At 39.2% G+C, this 27,282-nt stretch overlaps 2 protein-coding genes across 5 annotated transcripts in view; both read right to left on the bottom strand.

Moving 5' to 3' along the window:
* itgb5 (integrin, beta 5) overlaps positions 1 to 2,092 on the bottom strand; it is an 84,544-nt gene extending 82,452 nt beyond the window's left edge. Inside the window, exons 1-2 of the mRNA XM_041806225.1 lie at positions 1,322 to 2,092; positions 28 to 113 (exon numbers count right to left, since the gene is read on the bottom strand). Coding sequence (XP_041662159.1) covers positions 28 to 113; positions 1,322 to 1,388 — 153 coding nt within the window. The 5' untranslated portion in view covers positions 1,389 to 2,092. The remainder of the gene's footprint in view (positions 1 to 27; positions 114 to 1,321) is intronic.
* A 1,525-nt stretch (positions 2,093 to 3,617) lies between these two features.
* On the bottom strand, positions 3,618 to 15,771 carry rbm44 (RNA binding motif protein 44). 4 transcript variants are annotated; one of them, XM_041806221.1, is made up of 21 exons: positions 15,625 to 15,771; positions 15,296 to 15,455; positions 15,122 to 15,149; positions 14,739 to 14,845; positions 13,410 to 13,481; positions 13,275 to 13,329; positions 13,156 to 13,184; positions 12,173 to 12,360; positions 11,843 to 12,060; positions 10,986 to 11,466; positions 10,847 to 10,908; positions 10,614 to 10,763; positions 10,342 to 10,507; positions 10,156 to 10,190; positions 9,993 to 10,074; positions 7,328 to 7,442; positions 7,098 to 7,238; positions 6,271 to 6,338; positions 6,037 to 6,110; positions 4,922 to 5,144; positions 3,618 to 4,243 (listed from the first exon to the last, which is right to left on the bottom strand). In XM_041806221.1, the coding sequence occupies exons 1-21, from the start codon at positions 15,637 to 15,639 to the stop codon at positions 3,950 to 3,952; spliced, it is 2,763 nt and encodes a 920-aa protein (XP_041662155.1). In that variant the 5' UTR covers positions 15,640 to 15,771; the 3' UTR covers positions 3,618 to 3,949. The 4 variants fall into 4 exon arrangements, with proteins under 4 accessions (XP_041662155.1, XP_041662157.1, XP_041662156.1 ...); XM_041806223.1 differs by having other exon boundaries at positions 7,107 to 7,238; XM_041806222.1 differs by having other exon boundaries at positions 9,993 to 10,071.
* Positions 15,772 to 27,282: the final 11,511 nt, after the last annotated feature.

Raw genomic sequence — 27,282 nt, 5'->3', positions numbered from 1 at the left:
TAATATTTGAATCAGGTGAAGCTTTACCTCTTGTGCACACCAGGCGCAACTGGGGTGAATCAGGAGGCATTCTTCACAGGACGTTGCACTACCACTCATGCACATGTTGAGACCTGTGAGGGATAGAAAACATATTAATAGATGGTGCAAACAATTAAAAACATATTTCTATATCAGACTGCATCTTATCAAAGGACAGTTCTGATATCTTTAATCCCTGTGCATGTTGATATTGTAGAAAAAGGCATTTGCAGCCAACAAACAGGCAGCAGCAATAGTAAAGCATGAGCGCTAAAAGAGCTGCCACCATGCCAGCATTTAAACATTCTTCTCTCTGTGGCTTCTGTTTACAGTAGCTCCAAACCATGCATGTGTGTGAGTGTATGCACAAACAAAAGCTCTACATTGTTGCTGCAAAAGCAAGCTGAATAGAGATCAAAGAGAATCTTCTGCAATGCACAACAAGCCTGCTTTGTCCCACTCTGTACGTGGTACACATATTGGCAATCAAAATATTAACAATATCTTGTTTTCTGACTCCCTGAGGAGTTAGAAAACAGGGAAGGACAGAGCCAGTGGTAGCTAGGGCCAAACGGGGCCAAAGTGTATGATATATGGAAGCCCTATTCGGACATCCATCAAAACATTTCATATTACTTTGTTTTCCCATGATGATAAGTACATTTTGGTTGTTTTCTTCATGATCTTGACTTTTATTTCTCCTTATCTTTGTATAGCAAAGCTGTTTTTTTCTTGAAAATGAGATGATCTCTTGAGATCACAAGTAAACGACGACTTGCTTAATAATGGGAAACAGTAAATGACCATCCATAGTAATGTACTGTTCAAACCAGTTTGTTTGGTTCTGTCTTTCTGCGTTTGTTGATCATATTTTCTATAAGTAAATTTGGTTGAAAATTGTCAGAAATTTTGAGTTATGTTAGGAGGTGTTGGTATACCATGAGGATAGACTGAATCTGGGTCTCTACGGGTGTCTGTCTACAATCTTCAATTATTAAATGAAATAAATTGGCAGATCGTTGTCTAGGAATTGTATTTTGCTGCCACTGTGTCAGACAGATATCAGTATGGTTTGAATTAAGCTAGAAACAACCCAAAGTTTATAATTCTGGTATTGAGTCGACGTTTTGGATCTTCCATACAGGGAAACATATTGAAATGTACATATCTCAAATCAGGTAAAAAAAGAATATCGAGGTTTTTATTCCGTATCGCCCAGCCCTATCTCAAACTCAGACTCTATATTGTTGCTGCTGCGTAAACAAGCTGAATTTAGATAATAGAGATTTGATTGTCTTACCTCTGGCTGTGTGCAGCAGCAGTGATTCCAGAAGCAGGCAGCACAAAGCGGCTCTCCACATCCACATGGTGTCAGTCGGCGTGTTGATCAACGCAGAAACAGATCTGTTGCTCTTCTTCTGAGGCTGACACCGATTTTCACCTCACCAACAGAAGCTCTCATTGGCGTTATTCCTCTAGATTTTTGCAAAAAATAAAAATAAAAAATAAAATAAAGATCCAAGTGTGGTTATTTCATTTCACCTTTTCTGAAGCGTGTTTATAACGAAGGTCCCGTGTGCTGGTAGAGACAGTTTGCCATTTTTACAGCCTGCTGCAGAAAGAGAGAAATCCTGTTGATTCGCTTTTACAACTCAAGTTTCTCCGTTTGGACGCCTCTGCAGCTTTCCACACTACTTCACCCATACCTGACAGCAAATCCACCATTTCTCCATTGGGTTTAGAGCACTGCTAGGTCAAAATAAGAGGAACTATGAGCTGGAAAAGGAAACAAAAAGGCCCAAAATTAATAGGTTAATTTAAATAACTCCTCGTAGAGATTTTTTCTCCTCCAGGGATTCGTGTTTCTCCCTCTCGGTTTGTTCGGTTTGTGTCCCAGCTGGAATCTCCGCCTCTTTCTGACTGTGGATTATATTAACCCTTGCGCTGCTCCGCTCAACTGTTGGCAGCAGTCTGAGGCTAACAAGTATGGTGAGCCAAAAGCGCCCAAATTCGCCACTTTGTGAACGTTTTCTGCCTCTAAAATGCTGGGAAAACCGCCGCTCGTCAGGTAAAACGACAGAAATTACGTCGTCCTCACGTACCAAGCGCCGTAATTTCCGGCGTCTAATAAAACGCCACCACTTCCTGCTGTTTATGAACTGTATTATAAGATAAATTGTGTTATATGTCGGTTCATATATATATATATATATATATATATATATATATATATATATATATATATATATATTATTATTTTTTTTCATATATATATATATATGTCGGAAAACAGTATCTGAGAAAGTACACATTAAATAAACCGTTTTATTTTACAAACGAACATGTGCATCTAAGATTAAAGGAATTGTGCATTTTTAGAACAGCGGACTGCAAGTATCAATGTCAAACATTTCTGAACTGCCTGATCACAGTGTCAGAGACCATGGCCTAATGGACATTTAGATGAGACTTGGGGCGGTGTGGGGGGTGGGGAGGGGCAACTACTGATTCTCCATAACTGTGCCACATGAAACTCATTTTGAAATTGTCAACCTGGCCAGATAATTTGCTCATAATTTCAACTTCCATATTATGCAGCTTGAACGTATACCTATATTTGATACCAGTGTCAACTGGCTATAGAAACGGCATACGTTTGGTGAGGTGGCGAAACTCACAAATCACAAAGTGAAAAAATTCAAACCTATCTGGCCCTATGGGAAAAAGTATTGATTTCATGTTTGAATAAAACTTTTGTAAAACTTCAAAGAAGAATTGATATTTGATACTTTCAATTTTTGACTATATAAAAAAGAAATGAGGACCAGACAACAGGGTTCGTTGTTGTGATGGAGACTCTGGATTTAGTTATTGCCGATTGCTCATGCATGTTCAACCTTGAACAACAGTGTATTGGCTCAGCGGAAAAGACAGTGCTACAGCACCACCTAGCTCTGTGTTTTAGTTACTGCCTTACAGATTTATATATATGTATATATAATTTTTTTAAGGTACAAAGCAAAAATATTTTCACATCTTTGTAATTTGCTGAACATAAATGAGCACAAAAACTCTAACCCTTAAAGTGGTGAAAAACTTCCCATGAAAATTGTTCAGAGGAACAGCGACACCTCTTGTAGTTTTCTATCATGGTTTCTTGAGAACATTTTTGCAGATTTTTATTCATTTTATTTTTACTGTTTCAATCATTTCTTATTTATTTAGTCATTTGTGCCCATTCGCCCAATTTTCACTTTTGCATTTTCATAGATTTTCTGTAAACCTTTAACTGCTATGTTTAAATAAAAAATGATTCTAAGAACATTTCCAAGACTCTACTGGGACTTTGTCTCTTAAGAGAAGTTAGGAATGTACACGCATATTTTTCTGACTCTCTGTAGTATCATTAGCTTTTTTGTTTTTGTTTTTATCTAAAGAGCAGCTTTTTCCATCTATTTTCTACACTGAGGGTCGCAGGGGGCTGGAGACTATCCCAGCTTTCATTGTTTGAGAGGCAGGGTTCATCCTGGACTGGTCACCAGTCAATCACAGGGCTACAGGAAAGGCACTAACAATAAAATAAATATATCAGAAAATATGAACACATCCTTTTTAATTAACAATAACAAATTAGAAACAAACATGCTGCATATACAGCTGAATGTGTCATTAATTTTTTATATTAACATCTTTGCCAAAAAATCTGGCGGAGCAGGAACTCAATCAAATGGCATTTTTGTTCTCTTTAACAACCAAAAACAAGCCAATGCTACTAGGAAAGAACTCAGAGATTTTAGTGGATTATACAAAACTTGAGAACAATTTGGAACTTTTTTTTTCTTAAAATAACTGCTTCATCATTGAAGACTTGTACTTAGCACTGTGATGGCAACAAAACTTTAACAACATTTTGTACTGAACTGTTTTTCTATAACTGTGCTGCAGTGGCTGGCCTGGTCAGAAGCTCAGACGTCATATCTCTGATGGTCCTTAGGGGCAGACCACTGAGGACGCCCTGGTGTTTAGCCCTCAGCTCAATCAGAGCGTCCACAATCCTCTGCCTGCTGATGCCTGAGTGTCGCTGGGTCAGCTCTGCCATCAGTGTGTCGAAGCTGCCCATGGTGCAGTAGTGTTGGGGCACACAGGTTGCCTTAGGGGTGGGATAGATACAGACCACCTCCTTGTTCTTGATGCTGGAGCTAAGCAGAGGCCTAGGTATCAGCTGGAGAGAGCAGAGATAATACGTTTTATCATAAAGTTGTTAAAATGAACCAAAGTACACTCAAAGTTAAATGTAACAGCTGCCTGTCAAGCTCACATTTTGTAGTTTACTGTCCAGGGCTGCACTAGCTCACTACATCATTTTTCTTTTCTCTGACTGGCCCATAATACATGTGACAAATGGAACAGTCATCCAATCAGCCTTTAAGACATTTTTTTCAAAGGTACTGTCCTTCCCTGTGTATGGACTGTGTATGGACTGTTGGAAAATATCCCATGCCATGGCTATGAGAAACAGTCTCTCTGGTGTGTCAGGTTACCAAACCCTCAAAATACTAAATCTTCTGAGAGGCATTATATTCACAACACTGCAAAGACAAAAAATAAAATAAAAGACAAAGAACATCATTGCATGAAGGCTTAAAATGTGACACAAAACCTTGCTTGGTAATCAAGGCTGTTGCAGTTTTTGTTTCAGCTACATTTATCATTTTTCTCACAAAAGAAATTGTTAAAGGTCAAGCATTCGCTTAAAAATAGAGACCAGTTTATCCAAAACGTCCCAGATTAAACTGGCCATAATAAAAGTGCATTTGTCTTTTATAATGCAGACAAATCATGCTATGGCTGATAGTAAAAGTACAAATTTCTGGAGTCTCTTTCTATGAATGTTCCTCACCTTTCTCTCTGTTTTTCTGGGGTCAGTGTTGGAGGTTTGGGGTTTGTTGTCATGCTGTGAAGACCCAGGTCCTCTGACAGACAGTGAGGCCTGATTCTGGCTCTCACTGGCAGCTCTGTTGATGTGCTCCACATGTAAAGTACGACCCTGCATGCTGCAACCATTGAGCTCTCTCACTGCAGCTTTGGCAGCCTGGGGTCCACTGATCATCACTATGGCAACACTAGATCAGTAACCAATAAACAGGCTTGTTGTTATACTGATACTGAAATTACTGGGTTGACATTGCAGGCTGATATTTGATGAATTAGGGAATAAAATCTTACACATTAAACACGGAACAGTAAAGGTGTTTAGGTTCAACAAAACATGAATAAGATTGTTTTATAACAGACAGAAATAGTAGCAGAATGAAACTCATCTTGGTCTCCATTCTGTTTTTTTATGGACCATGCTAGGTCAATTCACCAGATGTTACCACCATCAAAACGATCCATGGCATTTGAATCAATAATTTCATCATCCAAAAAGTCTTAAAAATTTATAAGAACCAACGCTGAAAAATTAGGAGATAACACGGTTGAACACAGCCAATTGTGTGGAGAAAAATAATTCCAGCTGAAGCTGTTTGCCTTGCACATGCACTGCAGCTGAGAGCTTAATCAAATTATCAATTTTGCTGAGACTGGTCAATAAACAAATATTTATGATTTCAGCCCAGAGTCATCAAATTATTACCAACATCTGGACTTTTAATTAGCACTGACGTAAACTGGAGCAATTCTACAGAAAACAACCCACTGATAGCACCAAAGAGTCAAATCTGATCCTATCCATGTTTTCAGTTCTATTTCTTAATTCGAGACTTTATTGACTTGAAAATCTGAAGTTTATTAAGTTTAAATGAACACATTTCTAAACCAAAACATTTTGAGTTCTGTTTCTCATAAATTAATGTCTTCATATTTACATTATCTTTTTTTGTCTACCTTGTTTTTCTTATTTCTGTGAAAGCAAGTCCTTTTTTAATTCGGTCTTTTTCTGAGTGAGATCCTCATCCAAGCTTTTTTCAGTTTCACACCTCTTTTCTGTAAAATAAAATTTTAAAAACTAACCTCAAACCGTTCTTCAAAGCAGATATACTGACTTCAGATGCACTGTATTTCTCAAACATCACCATCATGTCATTCTGGAGAAGACAAATATTTAGTTAAGAACTTTGCTGCCCTCTGCTGGCTGAACCGATACATGCATGTGTTGTGGTAAAAGGGCACGAAAATCTGACTCCCATTTAGAAAAACAAAAAAACATCACATTTAGCTCAGTATAACAAACATGTAAAAACTTACCTCAGTCACATTACTGGGCAGGTTGGAAACAAACAGGACTGAGTTCTTGGCATCTTTCCTGAATATTTCTGTGGTTGAAAAATCAGAACGAGGTTATGATCACAATTTAGTTCAAAATCTCCACAATTTATGGGCTTGTGCTTAAGTCGGTTTCTTTCAACATTCAGTTAGATAAAATTTTTAAAAGTAAACACAATTGTTGTTAAAATCTGAGAAAATACAACTCCCTCTATCTCCCTCTATCCAATGCTGGGCAATTTGATGTTTAAAATTGTTTGAAAAATGCAAGCAAACCCCTGTTTACTCTCTAGATTGCACAAATACACTTGAAGCATCAACTCATTTCCCAGAAGCTTTTGGTTAAAGATGTGACTGAAGATCTGAGTTTTTTCAAAATCTTTTTTGGAACAACTTTTTAACTGCGATTTGCTGTTGTCAATTAACACAAAACTCAAAATCAAACAGACCACTACAGCACAGGGATATCTGGTCTCATGCAAGATCAAAAAACATCTGTCCGAGCAAAAACACGAATGCTTTTCTCTTTATCAAGTTTTTTTGTGTGCAAACAAATGGCTGTTCTCCTGGCATGCCCTGGCTTATGCCTTCCAGTTAATACATTTACCTGTTTGAGTGCCTGCCTATCCTATCTCAACCACCCGTAATAAAGTTATCCCTCTGTGCCAAAAAAACAGATTCTACCTTAATAAAAGCATTAAATACTCACTTAATCAAAACACTATCTTTAAATATCTTTCCAAAACAAAAAACAATAAATAAACAGAAATAATTATATTACTATTTTTAGTACTGAAATTGTAGACAACCTTCCTCACCGCTGGTCACGTCTTTAGTGATCATTGCTGGGTCTTGTTCCCTCTCAGCAGCCGCCCCCCTCCCTGCAGGCTCCAGATCTTCTTCAGCATCGTACCAGGCTTCGTTGCTGTTCAGCTCTTTGCAGGAAATCGCTATCAAAATAAGAACAGCAGAGCTCTGGTGTAGGCTCGTTCTTACTGATTTGTGATTTAAATACATGAAAATAGATATTTTTCCTTACTTGTCTGTTTTTCTTCTGGGTTTTGTGCATGAATGATGGTGTTTTTTTCCTGGACATCCAGAGTGACAGCTTGCTTTGCTTTGGTGGTTTCTTTCTTGATTTCTTTTTCCTTCCTCTGAAACAAATCAGCCAAATAACTTAACCAAATACTTGAACCAAAGCAAAATCCTTGAACAATTCAAACTAATGAGAGCTAAATGACAAATTTGGTTCATTCAGCTCCAATAAGAGTGTCTTAAAGATGTTCACTACTAGTATTAGGGACCAGAATCTAAAGAGTATGTAAAGTGTAATGGTTAATTCAAGCAGACATATCAAAAGCATTTTTAAAAATGCTAATCCTTACTACCCAGGGCCCAAACTGTTGTCTTCAGTGCAATTATTTCGTCAAAGTCAGCCTCCTGTCTGAGAGCCGATGGAAGTGTGCTGCCGTTTATATGGCGTACAAACTTTCTAGAGATCAGGAAACAAATCCATCTCTGTATGACTTGAAAATAAATTGTGTAAATAACGCTGGTAAATATAACTTTCAAATTGCTATTACTAAGTCATAACCAGGAGTCAAATCAGCAACCTTAAGGCACATTTTAATAGAATGTAAGATCAGTCTGTCACAAGGTAGATATACATGGAGACATGACAGGGTTTTGAAAAGTCTAGCTGCAGGAATTGAAAACAGAAGGCGACAGGTGAATGCAGGATGTAATCAGGAAGCAAGGACAGTTCAGTTTGTCCGAGAAGGACAGAAAGTTAAAGGAGGCAGGTTTTTAGGGAGGCATCAGTCAGGCCAGTTAAAGGATACTAAGGACAGGGAGATGCAGGTAGATTTAGGAGGGGAAATCGTTATACCAAAGAAGACAATTTGCACTAATCTGAGGCTTGGCATAGTGCTATAATGCCAGTCAACGTTGTTTATTTTATAGAGCTGAAGGTTCTGTGGGAGGACTCTGTGGAGGAAGCCTATGAAAGGAAGAAGCTGAGATATGTAGATATAGGAGCAGAGGCTGAACAGTGAGGATGGAAAGTTAGGACTTGTCCAGTAGAAGTGGGATGTAGAGGGTTTGTAGTAAGGTCAGCTGTTTCATTACTTAGAGAGCTGGTAGTGCAGGGACAGAATTTGCAAAAGACAGTTAAGGAGATGTCAGATAACTGGCTCAGGCCAGTCAGTGGATTTGGATGAAGAGTAATGCCAGCTCGGGCAAAAATAAAGGTTGATGAAACCCCTTAACTCCTCTATCCGTTAGTTTTGTTTAGTCCACTCTCTTCTCTCATGAAAATGAGCAAGTACGGGAGGTAGGGCACAAAGCCACACCAGGCGGGGGTGTGTGTTAGCCCATGTCAGGGTACAACACCCTTAGCTCTGCCTCCCCCTATTGCTAAGCTTGCTCTGTTTGTCTCTCTCTCTCTATTTCAATCTTTCTGATTTTCTCTTTTCTACTCTTAGTTATGTGTGATTGCTGTATTATAATTGTCACACTGTAATCATGAGTGGTGTTAAGAAAGGTAGCATCAGCACTGTCACTATCTGGAACTTGCATGTACGGAGCCCGGGTCTGTTGAAGGTGGCATGCTGTTGAGGCTGTCTGGGCCATGTGATAAGGTAGGCAAGATGATGTCTCCATGTTGGCATGATGGGTAATGAGAGCTGGCATGGAGGGGGTGGCTCTGGGATGTTGGAGATCACTATTCAGCCCTCTGGAGGTGGCACTGGACAAACTTCTTACTACCCATCAGTATGCACAGTTGACGTGTGGAGGCAAATAGTAATGGGACTAGGGATTTTCTCTTTATAGGGCACAAGTATCTTGTTTTATTCCGAGTCAGTCTGTGGCTCTCAGCTGCTCTTTTATCAATGTGTGGCACCATCAAGCTTGACCAGGAGTGAGGTGTTGTGGTTATTTTTGAAAGTTTCCTTCATTCAGGAGGAACCTTTGTCAAGGTGGTGCTTAAGTAAACATAGAAATATTACCATTCCCTTAATCAAACACACTGTCAGTTATTCAGAACGTTACATGGATTGTCAGTATTCTTGCCGGATGAGTGCAGGATTGGTCAGACATGTTGCAGGTGTGGACAATAATGGATGGCATGCACTGCAGGACTGAGCAATACTGGTCAAAAATCCAGTGGGCAGGAGTGGGATTAAGTGGAGTTCAGAGCAGGGCTCTACTCTTTGACTTCAGCCCTCCCATGGGTGGAGGCTGTTGCTCGCAGAAAAAGAAACTTTAGTCCTTATCACCTATATAAATTATCTAGTGTGCTTCAGTTTGTCTTTGGTTTTTGGCTATGAAGGAATCCACTGAATCATCATCTTTTAACTGTTTTATTATTTCCTGTACTGTTAACTATTTCTCATTAGTTACTTATTTTATACTGTTTATTACATGGATTGTACATTTTTTTTTTCCGTCTTCAATATTTATTTTGTTTGTAAAGTACACTGAGAGAAGCCATCCATATTTTTATTGCACTCTGGTGCAACCGTTAAGTCCATTCTGATTTAATCTAAAAATTGCTTTAGTTTTAGATTGCTCTCCTCTCAAATCCACCCAACAATTTTCTGCACCTCTTATCTGACTCAAGATAGCAAGGAGCTGGTAAACCCTGGACTGGTCACCTGTAAATCACAGGGCTCTCTTCTGTCAAATCTCCATCTTAAACATACCTGGCTTGTGTTTCCACTCTGACCACTGGAACATCTTTTTTCTTCATTCAAAGTTTGATTTTCCCGTAGCTTCTTGGAGCTGCTTTGGATCACAAAGAAAATCAAATGTGTAAGATACTACACCATCAAAAGTGAATACACAAGCAAATATGTGCTGACCTACCAAGATGAAAGATTTCCCAGGACATCACCAATGATCTAAAGGGGACAATCAATTAATCTTTGTTTGTAAAGCGAAAATTCACAAACCCTCACAATAAACCAGTGCCTCCCAAAGTGTGGGCTGCACCCCTCGGGGTTGTCTCAGATGTGCCAAAAGCTCACTCAAGTAAGCCTTGCTCAGTCTTACCTGTGCAGGGGTGTAATATTCTCCTGTGGTTATTTTTGTGCAGTCTACAGACAGAGGCTTCAGCTGCTGCAGAGGGACCCCTGCCAGGATCTGATCCCTCATTTCATTTAAGTCACATTCCAGTTTGTGCAGAACACCTACAATGTCTGCAGGTAGATTAGCTGGCCTAAAGAGAGGGGATAAAAGTTAAGTATGCTAGGCTCCAGTGTGAAGTGTCTAAGTGAAAAAGCATAGGTAAATAAAGGCAAATCTGATAGCTGATGTCTCCTTACAGTGGCGTTAGATGGTCCCTCTCAGCAGAGTTGCAGTAGAGTCTCCAGCAGTGCTGTCTGCACATGCTGTACTGCAGAGCCAGGAGGCCTAGCTCTGCCTGCTGAGCACGCTGCATACAGTCACATTCCTTTCTAAGTTTACAACCACAACTGCCAAAAAAAATGGATAATTACAGACAACAGTCATACAGCAGAACAAAATCTCTCTACAGTAGGTCTGTGTGTAAATTTACTTTTTCATTTTCTCTTTTTGAGCTCTCAGCTCCTCTTTAGCCGTCCTGAGCTTCATGAATTCCTGAAAATTTCAAAAAAGAGGTGATGTAACTTTTTCCATCTGCCTCTATAATGATGACTGCCTGGTGCCAGTGTTACCTCAGCAAGATAGTCCAGATCTGCCATGTGAACTTCAGTGATGATGTCTTTGTCAGAGGTTTGAGGCTTTTCAGTTTGGGTGAAAGCTGGCGTGTATGGTGTCTGCTCAGTTTCTACCATGACATCACAGGTAGTGACACAAGGTAGAGGGGAGGGGAATTTGTCTGCAGTGGTTTCTGCTGGCTGATCAGACCTCAATGTCTCACTGACACCAGCAAATGCTGTCATCTCTTCTTGGGGCAAACAGGCCAGTATACTCTGATCATCCTCCATGACACTGTGGAAGATGTCAGTGGAATCTTCACATCTAGCTTCACTGTCATCCACAGATTGTTCTTCGCTGTAGTCTGTGGGATCCTGACAACCTTCCCTCAAACACTTGATGATGCTGCTATCAGTCTGCTCTGCAGCATCCATCTGGATACTGTCAAAGCTGTACCACTCAGAGAGAGACTTGCTTTTAACTGTTGGCCTCTCGGATCTGTAACACAAAAAAGGAGTGCATATTTTTATAATCTCTCTGCAGAGACAATGACTCAGTCCCCATCTGTAATTTAACCACTACCCCTCAATTTCGAGTGCTCCCATGACACCTTCAAACAGAATTAACTGGTAGGGTAATGGTGAAATCTTCCCCTAATGAAATGGGTTCCTGATATCAGTACTGAACATTTTTCTCTAAATCCATTTTCAAAATGCTTGTTGTAAATCAAAAAGACTATAATATTTTGAAGTTCAAACATTAAAAACAGAAACACCTCTTACATAAATAGCCCTGCATTTCTTTAGATATGAATGTTTAAGATGCTAGATGTGAGAAGATTACGTAATTTGTCAGCAGTAGGATTCACACTCACTGTGATGGCCCAACTTTAGGATATGAGAAGTTTGTGGTCTGGCTTTGTGTCACTGAAATCTGGCTGCTGAGCTCAGGCTTTGCCGCCTGTTTGCACCTCTCTAGTTCAGTATCCACAGAGAAACTCGCCAGAGTTGATGGATCTTTGCGCACAGTGATACTGCTGCTGTTAGACATCTGCCATGCTTGGTCTTGATTCAGCTGATATGCAGTGGGAACCTTCAAAACAAATCAGAAATTAAGAAAACATAATCAATCTTTAAACCCATACATGGGAACGTTACATTAATGCTAACTCCTATTTGTAACACAGAAAACTACTTCTCCTTACTGTGTGGGCCATCTGATGGTTTGGGTCCTGAGCCATGGAGCTATTGAAGGTTGTCTGGAAGCTGTCTTGCAGCTGATCATATGAATCTTGTAGTGGTATATTCCTGCTGTTGCTGCAGCTAGGAAGGCTTAAAGTGTCCCTAACATTACTGGGAAGCATTTCCAACTCTTGTTGTGTGTAGGACATTTCTTGAAAGAGGAGCAAACAAACAGAACTGCAAAGTTTGTGTCTAAAAAGCATGGTTTACATTTATGTTTTAATAATATCAGTCTAGACAAAATATTAGCCCTTTGTATAAGGGCTGGACTTGAATTAATGATTTTTTAAACTTTATGATTAATTGAATTTATAGCTTTGTAGGGGTGTGATCATACTGCCAGCTTACTAGACAAGGCCATACAGAATTTTTGGTTCAAAAGAAAGAGACCTTTCTATCTTATTGAAAGTGTAAAAACTTTGAAAAGGTTTTAAGAGTTAACTGCATACCATTTATACTTTCACTAGCCATAAATATTACTGTAAATTTTAACATTTTAAATAGAAATGCATTCCAAATGCAGTATTACATGCAGCTGTTGTGCTCATAGATAAACTCATTTTGATAAATCTAAACTCTATTCAATTTATCCAAATGGGTTACAGATTTGCTGGAACGTGTTTTTACCTGTCACAAAAAAACATTCAAAAGTGTTGGGTTCATCCCATGTGGTAATTTCCAGTTCAATATCTGACTCAGTCATGATGGCTGCACTTCTACATCTATGTGTTGATACCACATGAAGACAGTCTTAACCTCAGTGAGAAATACTGTGATGTTTTTAATACCCCAAGATCTCGTGGCACAACATTTCATCACACCCCTATTGTTTAGTCTATAAAGTGTCCATAAATTGTTTAAAATTACGCAAATCACATTTTCCCCAAATGGAAATGTTGACACAATAGTTAAGATAAAAACCAAATGGTTAAAATGTGTTCCTTACCACATCTGCAACTCTGTCCTTCAAATGAGCTGGATGAAAGAAGAAAACCAAATATTTTTACCTTAAATTCTGACCAAAACTCTGCGTTACCAATATATTGTATCTAATGTGAGACATACTTGTGGCTTTTGCAAATTTTGCCTTTCTGGACAGGACTGGCTCTTCCAGTGTCATCTGCATTGTAGGTAATTAAAATCAGCCACTTTGTAATCGGTTACTTTTACTGGAAGACTGTAGAAGCTAAACAGACTTACACTTCACTTGAACATATTTGGAAAACTCTAGGGCAGGATGTCTCTGCAGGAACGGGTGAAACCCTCCTTCATCTAGGAGAAATGAAACAGTTATATCTGGCAGATAATATCCATGAATGTCAGAGGTTAGTTTTTAACAGAACTGTTCTCCTGTTTCTACGCCACTGCAATAAAAATAAGACCTTGGTGTGACATTTCTTCCTTCTCCATATAAAAAAGGAAAAGGCGACAAAAGCATAAGGCACCTTTGTAACTTGGTGTTAGTTTCTCTCTTTGTCTTTTTCTACCTCAAACTAGAATGTTTTCTTAATCTTATTGATTTATCTGACATGTCACAAAGTAAATCAAGAAAAGTGCCCTTTAGATTTGTGATAATTATTTCAGAAGTTGACACACTTTTTAGGCATTACATTTTTACTGTTGTCAACATGTAATAATTTTAACACTACATGGTCTAAAATAAACAAAAAAAAAAAAAAAATCAAAGGAATTTTCATGATCCAAAGCACTGGTTCTTTACTGGTCCAACATCAGACTCAGGACCCACCACCAACTCCTCAACGAGAAATTGCAACCCATATTTCATATCTTCTTCCCTCAATCAGATTCAATTAAATAAAAACAGTACAGTTCAAACTTCAGACAGAGCAAAACTCGAAAAAACAAAGAAACCAAACTAAGCAAGTATGCTTTACAATATTTCTGCAGACTTTTGGTGCATATTTTTCTCTCCCACTCATTTGCAACCCACTGAAAATGGCCCCACGATCCACTTTTGGGTCCTGGCACACCAGTTGAGAATTACTGACCTAAAGTAGTCAGTAGAAAGTGCCTAAAGTTTAAATAAGAACTGTAGATTTGTAGTTTTTTTTAAACCACAAGCTGCCAGCAGCAAAAAAGAGAGTGTTGTCTGCATTGCACAAACACACTCTACCACATGTCACTGTGTTTGTGTAATTGAGACAGGGCAGGAGTTTGCTAGCCTATTTTGGGGGATTAAAATGAGATATTTCCTTGTACTGGCTGCTTCTGGTTTATATATTTGTTTCCATGTCATCAAACATTTGTGGTTTAAAGGTTAGGAACTACTAGTTAATTCTGACATATTAAGGAAAAAAAATCAATGTTGATATTGTGACAGTCCTGTTACATCATAAATAACAATACTTCTATGAGAGATTATGAAAGAAGAGCATAATTTGCATGAAATTAAACATATCATTTTTTTTTTGTTTATCACCAAACAATAAAACAAATAATGACTTCTGAACAGATTAAGCCTGGGTGAAATAATCATCAGCTCAAAGCAAATCTATGTGTGCAACATACCTCGGATGAGCTTTTTGTCCTCTGGAGACAATGCATAATACCAACCCAAAAGCTTTGGGTCAGTTAGAGAAAGGAATGGATAAGCAGCAACCAAATCAAATACAGACCTGGAAAGGACAAAAGCTCATTTTTATCATATTAACCTCCTAAGATCCTGCATGTATATGAGGGCATTACATTGTCTTGCCCATGGATTTGCAGCACTGTCTGTATATATCAGACCACTTTTCTATGATAAAATTGTCAAAGATATGTGACAATGCTAAAACATGACCATGGTATTAAACTTCCAGTCATTATTAATTTAAATAAAAAAGTCACCACAGCAGGTTTAAGGGCTTTTTTAACAATGAATGGAGATTTTCATTAATGTAGCTACATACCTTTTTAGAAAGAATCTTCTGTTCTCCTCTGTTGATGAAGAAACGACAGTTAGCTTAACCAACCATCAAGACTTAGATTATTTAGTCTTAGACGTGTAAACACTTTCAATTGCTTAACTCTATTATTAAAATCGCTTTTCACAGACTTAATAATATTTTAGGGACGTTACTTACCTGCACTTGGGCTTTCTATCGCCGTGTGGTAATAAAAATGAGGTGTAGGCCGTGGAGGCGGTTCAAACCTTGCATTATTAGTCACGTACTGTGGCTGGAGAACAACGGGTTCGTAGAAGGTCACAGGCACAGACCAATAAGTACAAGATCTACGACACACCTGAAAAACAACCATAAACCAAAGCCCGTTGACAGCCTTGTCCAAAAAATGTAATCAAACCTTCCAATGGTTGACGCGACCGGCGACGTCAACGGTTAGCTAACGATAGCCTAACGTCCGAGCTAGCTAAGATCTGAATTTTTGCCCGAATGATTTTCCAAATAGTTACCTCATGTGGGTCCATTTAAACCGCAGATGGAAAAACAACATATAGACCGAGCAGTGGTTCAATTTCAGCTCTAACGTGAGCTTTGTGCTTTAAAAAGAGAAAAGTGAGCAAGGCTCGGTTAGCAAGCTGTCCAAAGTATTGACGCCTTGATCTCCCAGTTAAGTTAATTACTGAGGGGTATTGTCTTACTTTTGAAGGAGCTGTTCACATAAATTAACCACAAATAACATAATTAATAATTTGATTTTTTAATAATTCGTGCCTGGTTGAATAAAGTACAAGTTAGTATCATTAGTAATTGAAATAAGATTTGAAAAATAATTTTGTTGTAAGAAAAGTGTTGACAATAAAATGAAAAAAGTAGTATTTTAGGGAAATATGGTCCTTACCGTGAACCTACCGTTTTTAAATTTTCCTTCAACTCAATGATACATTATTTTCAAGAGCTTTAGATCTTTATGTACTTATAATATACTAATAATTTATGCAATGTAGCAACCTAGCAAATCCAGCAATAATATTGCAAATACTTAATGCAATTAGTTGGCAACTATGCGCGGTTTAAGTTGTTTAAAAAGTGAAATAAAAGTAGGCTGAATTACCTGGGTTGTCAAACGGTTAAATTCTGTATTTATCTCACAATTTCTGTAGTTAATTGTGGCTGATTTAATCTTTTTTATATCATTTTGAAATTAAACTTTATTGCATTCAAAACTGTTTCTGTCTTTTTGTATTATTCTGCTGTTTTAAATCAAGGGCTACTGACTTCCTGTTTGGATACAGACCTGCTTTTATAGGTATCAAAGATTAACATGAACTTAATCATGGACAAATGAACTTGTAATGGATTGAAAACCAAATTACAAGATTTTTTAAAGATAAATTCTTCATAATAAAAATTTAAGTTGACTTTTGACTTGTCAACTGAGCTGACTGTGAAATGAGACATTAAGGAGCCATGGCGGATTTATTTTACATCACTTTGGCTTAAAGTTACAGTGTGTAATATTTAGCCTGTAAGCATTTAGCAAAGAAAACAACACACTATTTATAATTAGGCATATCTAGGTTAGTGTTTAATCCCCTGGACATATCAAATTGTTTTGTCTTTATTATCTTAGAAAAAAGCCTTTTGGGTTTTATGGGATTAGGGTTTCCTCCATGGACTCCACCACCTTGGATTTTTCCATTTTGCATGTTTCTAATACCACAGAAATGATCAAATATAGTAAGATTATCATATATATTTAGGTGATTAAACAAAATATTCTACTAGGCTAGATGTTATACACTGCACCATTAACCAAAGTGTGTTGAAAGGAACAATAAGTCATGCAATTAAAACTTATAGTGGACTTAATTCATTGCAATCAATGCAATGCATCTTGACAGCCTTAGTAATTACTTTTTGACAAACTTTCTTAACCCCACTCGTAACAGTTGCAAACCAATGCCAGAGCAGGTAAAGAGAAGAGCAAAAACACCTTTTCCATCATAAAAGCATTCAGTGCTATTCTTTGCTCTTTATTTCATAAAGAAATGTGGTTCAGTTCCAATAAAACTGCTTTACTATAGCTACATCTGAGCTAATGGCCACACTGGCGGCAGCCATGCCTATGAGTGCAACTTTGGTCAGAACCATTTTTGGGTCTGCACAGATGTCCCAGATTGGAGCTTTGCAAGATGGATTTGCCTGATGACAGACTGGTTGACTGATTGACAGGCAAATTCATCTGCTTTGCAAGGTTAGGACAACACAGCAGCCCAAAAAATGTTGCCAAAATATCTCAACTGCTCCCTTGTGGCTGGGTGCAGCATTTCATTGGGACTAATCTCAACGTTGAAGGCTTCATATTCCATATATTTACCTCTGCCAAGGAGGTTATGTGATCGGCAGGGTTTGTTTGTTAGTTAGTTTGTTTGTTAGTTTGTTAGCAGCATAACTCAAAAAGTTATGGATGGATTTTGATTAAATTTTCAGGAAAATGTCAGAAATGGCATGAGGAAGAACTGATTAGATTTTGGAAGTGATCCAGATCACCATCTGGATCCAGGAATTTTTTAAAGGATTCTTTACTATTGGGAGATAGGGCTAATGGCGGAGGTCTGGGCTCTCAGAGTGCTTTCTAGTTTGAATTGTAATCAATATAAAACCATATTAGACAAAAATATTTATTCTATTTTGGTTAATTTGAAAGTGTGACCCCGAAATCGTCTGCCAAGTAAAAGCTGGCCCTTGTTCAAATGTAGCCTAGTTGATGACCCCAGCTTTTGGCTTTGGTGAAGGTCTGTGGGTGATAGTAGTATGTCGGGGGGGGGGCAGTTAAGTTACCCTCCTCCTCTTTTTCTCATCCTCTTCCTGAAAGACCACCTCATCCATTTCCACACAAGGAGTGGCTGGCCAGTAGAGGGCACTTTTGGAATGAACCATTCTGGCCAAAACCATTTTTAACCAGGCTTCAAACATGTTCAATCCTACTGTAGAAGTTGGTGTTTTTAAATTGATTGTGCATGTGACTTGTGGTGAACTGCATTGCATGTGTGCATTGCCTCTAATTTTTAACACCCAAGGTTGCCACTTGGGATGGTGCAACCTGGTGCGTGAAAACAGCAGCTGTCTGGTATTATGTCCCGTCTTCACTGATCTTGATCCAAACTCTCCATCTTTCACTTCCAGCTGAATTAACTACAGACATAACATTGTAGAACAGTTGCCTTCTAAATATACCTGCCCTGTAACTAAAGAATATGCTCACATTGAAAGCAAAAGTGTCCTACTCAGTGCCCTTCTGCAAAAAAAGTTAACCTGGTAAAGCTTCAACGTGTAAAGCTCTCTCAAGGACAGCCATGTTAACAAAGGTAAAACAACAGTATGAGCTCTATTCAGTGTCTGTTAGCGGTCACCACCCCCGCAGACCATTCTGTTGTTCTGTTTTTCTTCCAATGACCACAGGGAAAAGCATTATATAAGTCTAACGTCAGCTTGTTTAATATTCAGAGGACTCGATAAAGTGACTGTATCATTATGCCACCAGAGCATGCTCATGTCCCCATTTAAAAAGTGATTTTTTTCCCAGTTCAGCTTAGTTCAGCACCTTAATTATCTTTGTGTGGAAATTCAATGTGCACCAAAGAGTGAAACCCACATATTATAACATCTTCAGTTCTCAACTCCCACACTACACCCACAATTGACAGAACAAAAGAGAGACAACGAATTCTGCAGCCTGAAAATTCAGCTACACAATAGACCTGTTTGTCTTTTATGGTGTTTAGCTTTGATAATGGCTGGAGAAATAGTATTTGACTGGTTTTGTTATTGGTATGCAAGCAACATTTGTTTAATGATTCTGCAAGTTTAAAAGTGAGCTTCAAACTTAAATCAACAGAAATGATGGTATAGTGCACATACATTTCTACCCTGTTTAGGGGAAATAATTAATCAAACTTAGTGAGACCTGTTCTTTTGTCAGTTTCATTCATTAGATAAATCTAAAGGACTGATCTATCAATAAAATGCAAGGGACAAGCATCCAAAGTCTTGGGCTCACAAATGACAAAGCAATCAAAAACCACTTTTTTAATGCTTATCCAACCAAAACTTAGAGGATATCAAGAGAAAAGCAGTATCAAAAATGGCCTACTGAGGTTTAAGTTAGTTTAACTTGCTCTCTAAGTGGGACAAATCCTAGTCAGGTAAAGTCCACTTTGTCAAACATCTGCTTACTCAAGCTTCCAGAGACTGACAATGTGCTATCTTACTTTTAGATCACTTTGTCTGCTAACATTGAAAATAAAGTCATTGGCATTAACGCAGTATTTCAATAAATGAAGGCCCATGATTAGTCTGTATTTTTTAGTGCATGAATCCCATGCTTTTTTCTCTCTTTCAGCACACTTTGGTTAACTACATCAGTGTCTCCCTGCAGCCACAGTGATGTAAAATAAGTCCACCACTTCTCCTTCATGTCTCATTTCACTTTAAAACCCACAGACATCTCAGTGGACAAGTCTGAAATCATCTGAGTCTTGTGTTGTCAAAGATTTACTTTATTCCTTTCTTTCATTCTCCATCCATCAAAAGTTTCTTTTTCCATGGCAGGGGCGTGGCTAACCTTTTTGGGCCCCCAGAAAGAATATTACACAGAGCCCCCCATAACCGGCTAGCCAAGCAACAAATGATGTGTCATTTTTACAAATATCTATAAGTTTTAATGTATTTTTGAACTATAATCTCCCCATTTGTGAGCAATATGGTTAAAGGAAATTTACTTGCATTATTTTGCAGCGCTGGACTACACCATTTAAGTGAGGAGCATGTCCCCCCCTTGTATTGGATTTTTATTGTATTTGATACAAATCATAGTCTGTTGACCGATTCATTTATTAGCTCTTGATTCAATAATGATACAAATTACTAAGAAAAAAAATGAATTAAAACACACTTCATTGCAGGCTCCTCTAGGGCCCCTCCCTACTGTGAGCCCAAGTAATCAGTATCCTTTTCCCCCCGTGCTACACCCATGTTCTATGGTATAGATCATGCCATGTATAGAGCCACCCAAAATTCCTTATTTCCTTTAAAAATAAAAGCAGCTCTGTATCCATAAAATCAATGACCCTAAGTTTAAGACAGAACAACCCAAAACGACACTAGAACAATTTCAAATGCAAGTTGTTAAGTCATCTAGAAAAATATGTGAAAGACTTTCCCTTTTAGATAAAGGGGAGGCAAATCTGGACCCTTAATGATTTGTATGCAGGTCAGGTTGCTGTGTTGAAGTTGCCATAGGCACCAAGTTAAACTCAGTCATGGCACACCTTGAGGGGGTGAAGAAGTTTGTTTGACCTGTTTTTATTGATTTTTCTTCAGCTTGTTTTAAAGCTTAATTTTTGGCCATTTTGCCTTTATTTGGATGGGACAGTTGACAGGAATGTGGGGAGAGAGTTTGGGAGGACATGCACCAAACATGCACCCAGATCGTGATCAATTCTGCAACCAGTGTGTCAAGAATTATAGTCTCATCGTATAGTCACCATCTCCACCCACTGAGCTATACCAGGGCCCAGTTTCTTCAGCTTTAAATTGTTTACCACCTCATACTGTGGCAGACAAACTGGACAGCATCAGCAACATAAACTTTGGTCTGCTATATGTTGGTTGGCCGAATTTTTTTACTTGTAGATCCTAGCAGCATCTTGCCAGATGGTCTTGTGCCTCAACTGCATCACCACAAGAGTGTGTCCTTTCACCTTTTTTTGTAACATTTTCTTGTACCATTTGGTACTAGACAAAAAAAAAAACAGTTTTTCCCTGTTGCTATTGGCTTTTTAATTGACTTAATGTGTGCCTATGTGAGTTCTTTCACCTCCAGGATGCTGAGGTGTGCTGGTAGAAATGCAGCTGAGCCTTCTCACCCCAGGCATGAATGTTTTGAGGTTCTACCCCCTGAGGCTGAGGTCCAACAGGACAAAACCTCCCCAAGTTACCCCTCCCTCCCCATGACAGACTCTTCGTGAGCCCCAGAGCCAGCAGACAGAATAATGCATTTTTAAACAGACTTTATGCATTACATTAACAAACGCCAGACTTTCTCTTTTCTATTATATATGAACATCGTGTGTTATACTCCTTTTGTTTAATTGTATTATAAATCATCAATAACAAACCAACACATCTGTACAGCTCATCTATTGCTCCTTGATCATACTTTTTATATTTATATTCTGCATTATGTTGCATCCCCTCTTCTTTTAACAACAGTCTGTAAATGTCTTGTAAATGAGGAGACCATTTGCTGGAGTGTATGGAGAGGAATGTTGCCCCATTCTTGTCTGATGAAGGATCCTAGCTTCTCAACAGTCCTGGGTCTTCTTTGCTGAATGCTTCTTTTTGTAATGCTCCAAAGTTTTCTACTGGTGAAAGGTCTGGACTGCAGGCAGGTCAGTTCATCAGCCAGACTCTTCTCCTTGGGATAAGAGTGTGGTTTAGCATCGTCTTACTGAAACAGACAAGGCCTTCCCTAAAGAGACACTGTCTGGATGGGATTATATGTTGTCTGCTTTTCAGTATTGATAGTGCCTTTCCAGATGTGTAAGCTACACACACCATAGGCACTAATGCAACCCCATACTATCAGAGATGCAGGCTTTTGAACAATGCTAACAAGCTGGATGGTCCCTCTCCTCTTTAGTCCACAGCATCTGTGGTTTCCAAGATTTTCAAATTTGGATTCTTATGACCACAGAACAGTTTTCCATTTTGCCTCAGTTTCTTTTAAATAAGCTTTGGTACAGAGGAGATGGCTGTGTTTCTGGATCCTGCTCACACATGGCTGCTTCTTTGCATGACACAGCTTTAACTTTAATTTGTGGATGGCAAAGCCTACTGTGTTGACAGAAGGGTTCCTGAGCCCATGCAGTGGTTTCCGATGCCCAGTCATGCCTGTTTTTAATGCAATGGCCCCTGAGGGCCTGAAGATCCTCAGCATCCAGTATTGACCTTCAGTCTTGTCCCTTGCTCACAGAGATTTCTCCAGATTCTCTATATCTTTTGATGATATTATGGAGTATAGATGGTGAGATATCTGCACGATTTACCTTAAAGAACATTTTTTTCTGAAATTATTCCACAATTTTTAGTTGCAGATTGGTGAGCCTCTGCCCATCTTTAATTCTAAGGGACTTTGCTTCTCTAAAGTGCTCCTTTTGTACCCAGTCATGTGACTGACCTGTTGCCAATTAATCCAGTTAGTTCAAAATGCTCCTACAGCTGTTTTTTCTAGTGACACTTATAGTCTTTTGTTGCCCTGTCCCTACTTTTTAGAGATATGTTGCTGCCATCCAATTCAAAACGAGCTAATATTTTTCATTAAATAGTAAAATGTCTCACTGTCAACATCTATGTTGTTTCTGTTCTATTGTGAATAAAATATGGTTTTATGAGATTTCAAATATGGCGTTGTTTTTATCTGCATTTTACGCAGCACCCCAACTTTTTTGGAAATGGGATTTAACAATTTTAGAAAAGAATTATTTGATTGTATTGGGAATGATACGGGACAGATGGACGCTGTGAGCTACAGAAAGCAGATTTTGAGGGGCTTTATCAGACTCTTGATGAGGAATACTGAAGCAAGAAATCATCCATCCATTTTCTATACCGCTTATCCCGTTCGTGGTCCCCAGGGGGCTGGAGCCCCTATCCCAGCTTTCATTGGGTGAGAGGCGGGCTACACCCTCAATCACACGGCTGACATATAGAGACAGACAACCAGACACTTTCACACTCACAGCCAATTTTAGAGTCACTACTTAACATAAGGAGCATGTTTTGGTGGTGGGAGGAAGCCAGAGTACCTGGAGAGAACCCACGCGTGCAGGGAGAACATGCAAACTCTGCACAGAAAGGCCCTGACCAGGAAGCAAACCAGGAACCTTCTTACTGTGGGGCAACAGCGCTAACCCCTGCACCAGCCCCTTACCCAGTATAACTAAATCTATTGCTGAATCTGTCAATTGTAGTAGCACTCTTCAACCACTAGAGGGCGGCCATGCTCAATGTAAGACTGCAGCAGAGCTGTCCTGGAAATCTGAAGGAAGTAGTGGCTTGTGGGTGGTGTGTGTGCTTCTTTGTGTGTAAAATCAGTTATGCAACAGAGTTTGAGGAGCGAGGTCTCACCATGGTAATTAGCATTGTGCGAACACGGCGTGTTGGCCAAATAAAGTGAAAGATTTGTGCTGTTCCCTTCCCGGCAGCATGACCCATATTTCTCAGTGGTAGTCTCAGCCAAAGCAAGAGTGTTTCTCACTCCTTCAGACTACAGTAGATGAAAGCTCTGTGTCTGAATGTGTATTTTGAAGATTTAAACCACACACTGCTCCAGCCTCCTTGTCTTACATCAAGATCAATAATTTACCAGAGAGCTGCAGTATAGTTTAATGTATGTTGAAGGACTGTGCATGTCCACCCCTCTCCCTGCTGAAACCTACAGGTCAAGCATTCAATAATAGTGTTGGTATTGATTCTGCGTGATATTTATGATGCTTATTTCATATATATGTCCACTCAGAACACAGCTTACTGGTAACCCACGGCAGGTCAATGAGCTGCAGTGGATCAGGAGGATAAGGAGCAGACCGTATTGGTGATGGAGCGTTTCCAAGGTGACGGGGTGCTTCCAAAGCCTCAATTGTTCCCGGTAAATGGATCAGGATCATTATACTGGGCTCATGGCCTAATCTGGACTGTGGACAGCAGATAGGAGGAGGATGGGTGGTGTAAGAGCTGGAGAAGAATAATACTTTTAGCTATGTAAGCTTTAGGGTTGTGTTGGTCTACTGGTCTCACCAGACTTAAATATCATGTAATCAATTCTAACGACAAAGCAATGAATTAAAATTCAATAATTGAAGATCTGGTTCTAGTACAATGGAAAGTGTTTAAGCAGGCATAAAACTGAGGCAGAACCAGACTCATATCTCCTACAGTAGAAAGACCTAAGCAGACTGTTTCCACATGTACAGTGCCTATAAAAAGTATTGACCCCCTTGGATGTTTTACCCTTCTGTTGATTTTATAAATCAATCTTGGTCAATATAATTTGGTTTTGTTGACAGAAAAAGACAAAACCCCCTCTTTAATGTCAAAGTGAGAACAGATTTCTACAAAGTATGTCATGCTTCAGCTAACTGTCTCGCTGGAAAATAAATCTCCCAAGCAGGAGCTCTCTTGCAAACTGAAAAAGATTGCCTTCCAGGATTTTCATATATTTTTATGCATTCATTTTACCCTCTACAAGCCTTCCAGGACTGGCTGAGAAGCATTCCCACAGCATGATGCTGCAACCACTGTGATTCACAGTGGGGATTGTGTGTTTGTGATGATGTGCAATGTTTTAGTGTCTGCCAGACATAAGAACTTTCTTCCACTTTACATTGGAGTCTCCCACATGCCTTTTGGTGAACTCTAGTCCAGATTTAATCTGTGTTTTCTTCAACAGTGACTTTCTCTTTGCCACTCTCCCATAAAGCTTTGACTGGTGAAGAATCAGGGCAATATTTGTTGTATTCAGAGTCTCTCCCATCTCAGCTGCTAAAGCTTTTAACTCCTTCAGAGTAGTCATACATGTCTTGGTGGCCTCTTTCAATAGTCTCCTTCTTGTATGCTCACTCAGTTTGTGAGGATGGTCTGATCTAGGCAGATTTATACATGTGCCATATTTCTTTCATTTCCTGATGATGGATTTTACGGAACTCTGAGGGATGTTCGGGACCTTGGAGATTTTTCTGTCTCCATCCCCCGACTTATACTGTCGTGTTCCTTTGTCTTTGTGGTGTAATGGTAGCCAGGAATACTGATGAACCAGGGACTGGACCTTCCAGACACAGGGGTCTTTAGACCTCAATCACTTGAGGCACATTCACTGCAATCAGGGAATTCCCATCCATCCATCATCCATCCATCCATCCATCCATCCATCCATCCATCCATCCATCCATCCATCCATCTGCCCACACATCCATCCATCCATCCATCTATCCACCCATCCATCCATCCATCCATCCATCCATCCATCCATCCATCCATCTATCCACCCATCCATCCATCCATCCATCCATCCATCCATCCATCCAGTCATCCATCCATCCATCCATCCATCCATCCATCCATCCATCCATCACAGTGGCTTCAGGAAAAGAAGTCAACACAAATATTCCCTCTCAAATGATGTTTTCAACTCCAGCCGGGGCATTCTGGTGTGATCCTAGGTTAGAAAGGGTCGATAATCCATCCAGCTTGTTCTGGGTCTTCCATTGCCAAGCATTGCCATGATCAACCTGGGTCTTCATCATATCATGTTCCCAGCGACTCATACACCTCCTCTGACTCTGCTGAAAGAATAATCAGAACACAAAGAGGAGAAAAAGAGTACAGCTAAAAAAAAAAAAAAAAAAAAAAGAAAATCTGTTGTGAGTGCCGAAGGCGACTACATTCACACATAAACACAATCTATCAGGGCAGGGCACCTCCCATGAGTGCACTAAAAGGTCTTTCATAGCATTCAAAGGCACTCTGCGCTCTCAATCAATGGGAAGTTGCCTGCCAGGCTGTGTTAGAGGAGACCAGAGCTCGGCTTTTACACTCTGTGGTTTGATAAGACTCTGACTCAACACAAAGCAGAGAGCTGACGGCCATGCGAACAAAGTCTAAAGCTTCTCACTTTTATCAAGAATCCGAAACTGTCAGGATACAGCACAAGAACATTTAACCGCATACTTTAATTACGAACTAGACACTGAAAATGACAATACAGGCCTCAAGGAAAAATGGAAATCATCCAAGGAGAGGTTCATTTATCCATATAGAACCATTCATCCACAGATGAACCAGAAGTTCTTTCACACAACTAAGCTATAATTAGACATTTAAATACGAAATGTATCAAGATAAAAGTCCAACAACCAGGCTTAATGAACCTTGAACTCCTATCTCCTTATATTTTATGGGGCCCATGAACCTTTTATTTCGAGGGCCTTGAACCCTAAAATTTTATGGGGCTTTGGCTTAGACCATAATGGGATATCAGTTCTTTGACTTCATGTGGCCTTGAACCCCAAGGTCTTTATGAAAAACTTTATTTTTCTGCATGGATTGTTGAACACCCAAGGCCTTGGACTTTATATTTACCAGGGCCTTGGACCTGTCAAATTCATGAGGCATTGGCTTAAATCCTTATAGCTCATAGGGCCTTTAATTCTTAGATTTACTTAAACCCTAATATACCCGGGGCTTGGCTTGAACCTGAGTGGTTTATTGGGCCTTAAATTCTTACACTTTATCTGGTACTGAACCCCAAGGTGTTGAACATGTTTATTTGACATGGGGCCTAGCATCACTAAGGCCTAGGACTTTAATAGGAACTTAAGCTCTTATATTTCAGGGTGACTTGAGCCCTCACATTTTATGAGGCCTTGCCTTGGACCCTATCTTTCACAAGGCAATACATTCATAGATTTCTTAGGGCCTTGAACACTTTACTATCACAGGGTCATAAACTCTTTTAATACCTGGCATTGAATCTTAGAATTCAGTGGGCCTTGAACCCTTAAATTTTGTGAGGCCTTGGCTTGAAACTTTATATTTCTTAAGGCATTTGATCCTTACATTTTATGGGGCCTTAAACCCCTGTATATCTGGGGCCTTGACTAGAACCTTTGTGTTTTACAGGGCTTTGATTTCTTATACTATATCTGACCTTGAACCTACCCTTATATACCCCTTGGGTCTTGAAATCTTACACTTTATCTGGCCTTGAACCTTCAGGGTCTTGAATCCTTATACTTCATGGGTACTTTAGCCACTTGAGATTCAAATTCTTTCTCTTTGTCTGGCCTTTAAAATTTTACATGGGCATGGAACCCCCAGGGTCCTGGACTTTTCAAACCTCTTGATTCTTGAATTCTTACACTTTTTCTGCCCTTGAACCTCCATGATCTTGAACCTTTATATCTAACATGGGGAACTTTTTGTTTAATGGGGCCTTGGATTCATGATTCTTGTCTTTTATGTGGTCTTGAACACCTAAGACTTAATGGGTCTTTAAGCCCTCTCCCAAGCCTTGAATTGTCTTTGAAGCCCCAAGTCTTAAACCCTTA

Source organism: Cheilinus undulatus, linkage group 15 (genome assembly GCF_018320785.1).
Source record: "Cheilinus undulatus linkage group 15, ASM1832078v1, whole genome shotgun sequence".
NCBI classification, from domain to species: domain Eukaryota; kingdom Metazoa; phylum Chordata; class Actinopteri; order Labriformes; family Labridae; genus Cheilinus; species Cheilinus undulatus.
This window is presented reverse-complemented; position numbering and strand designations above follow the sequence as displayed.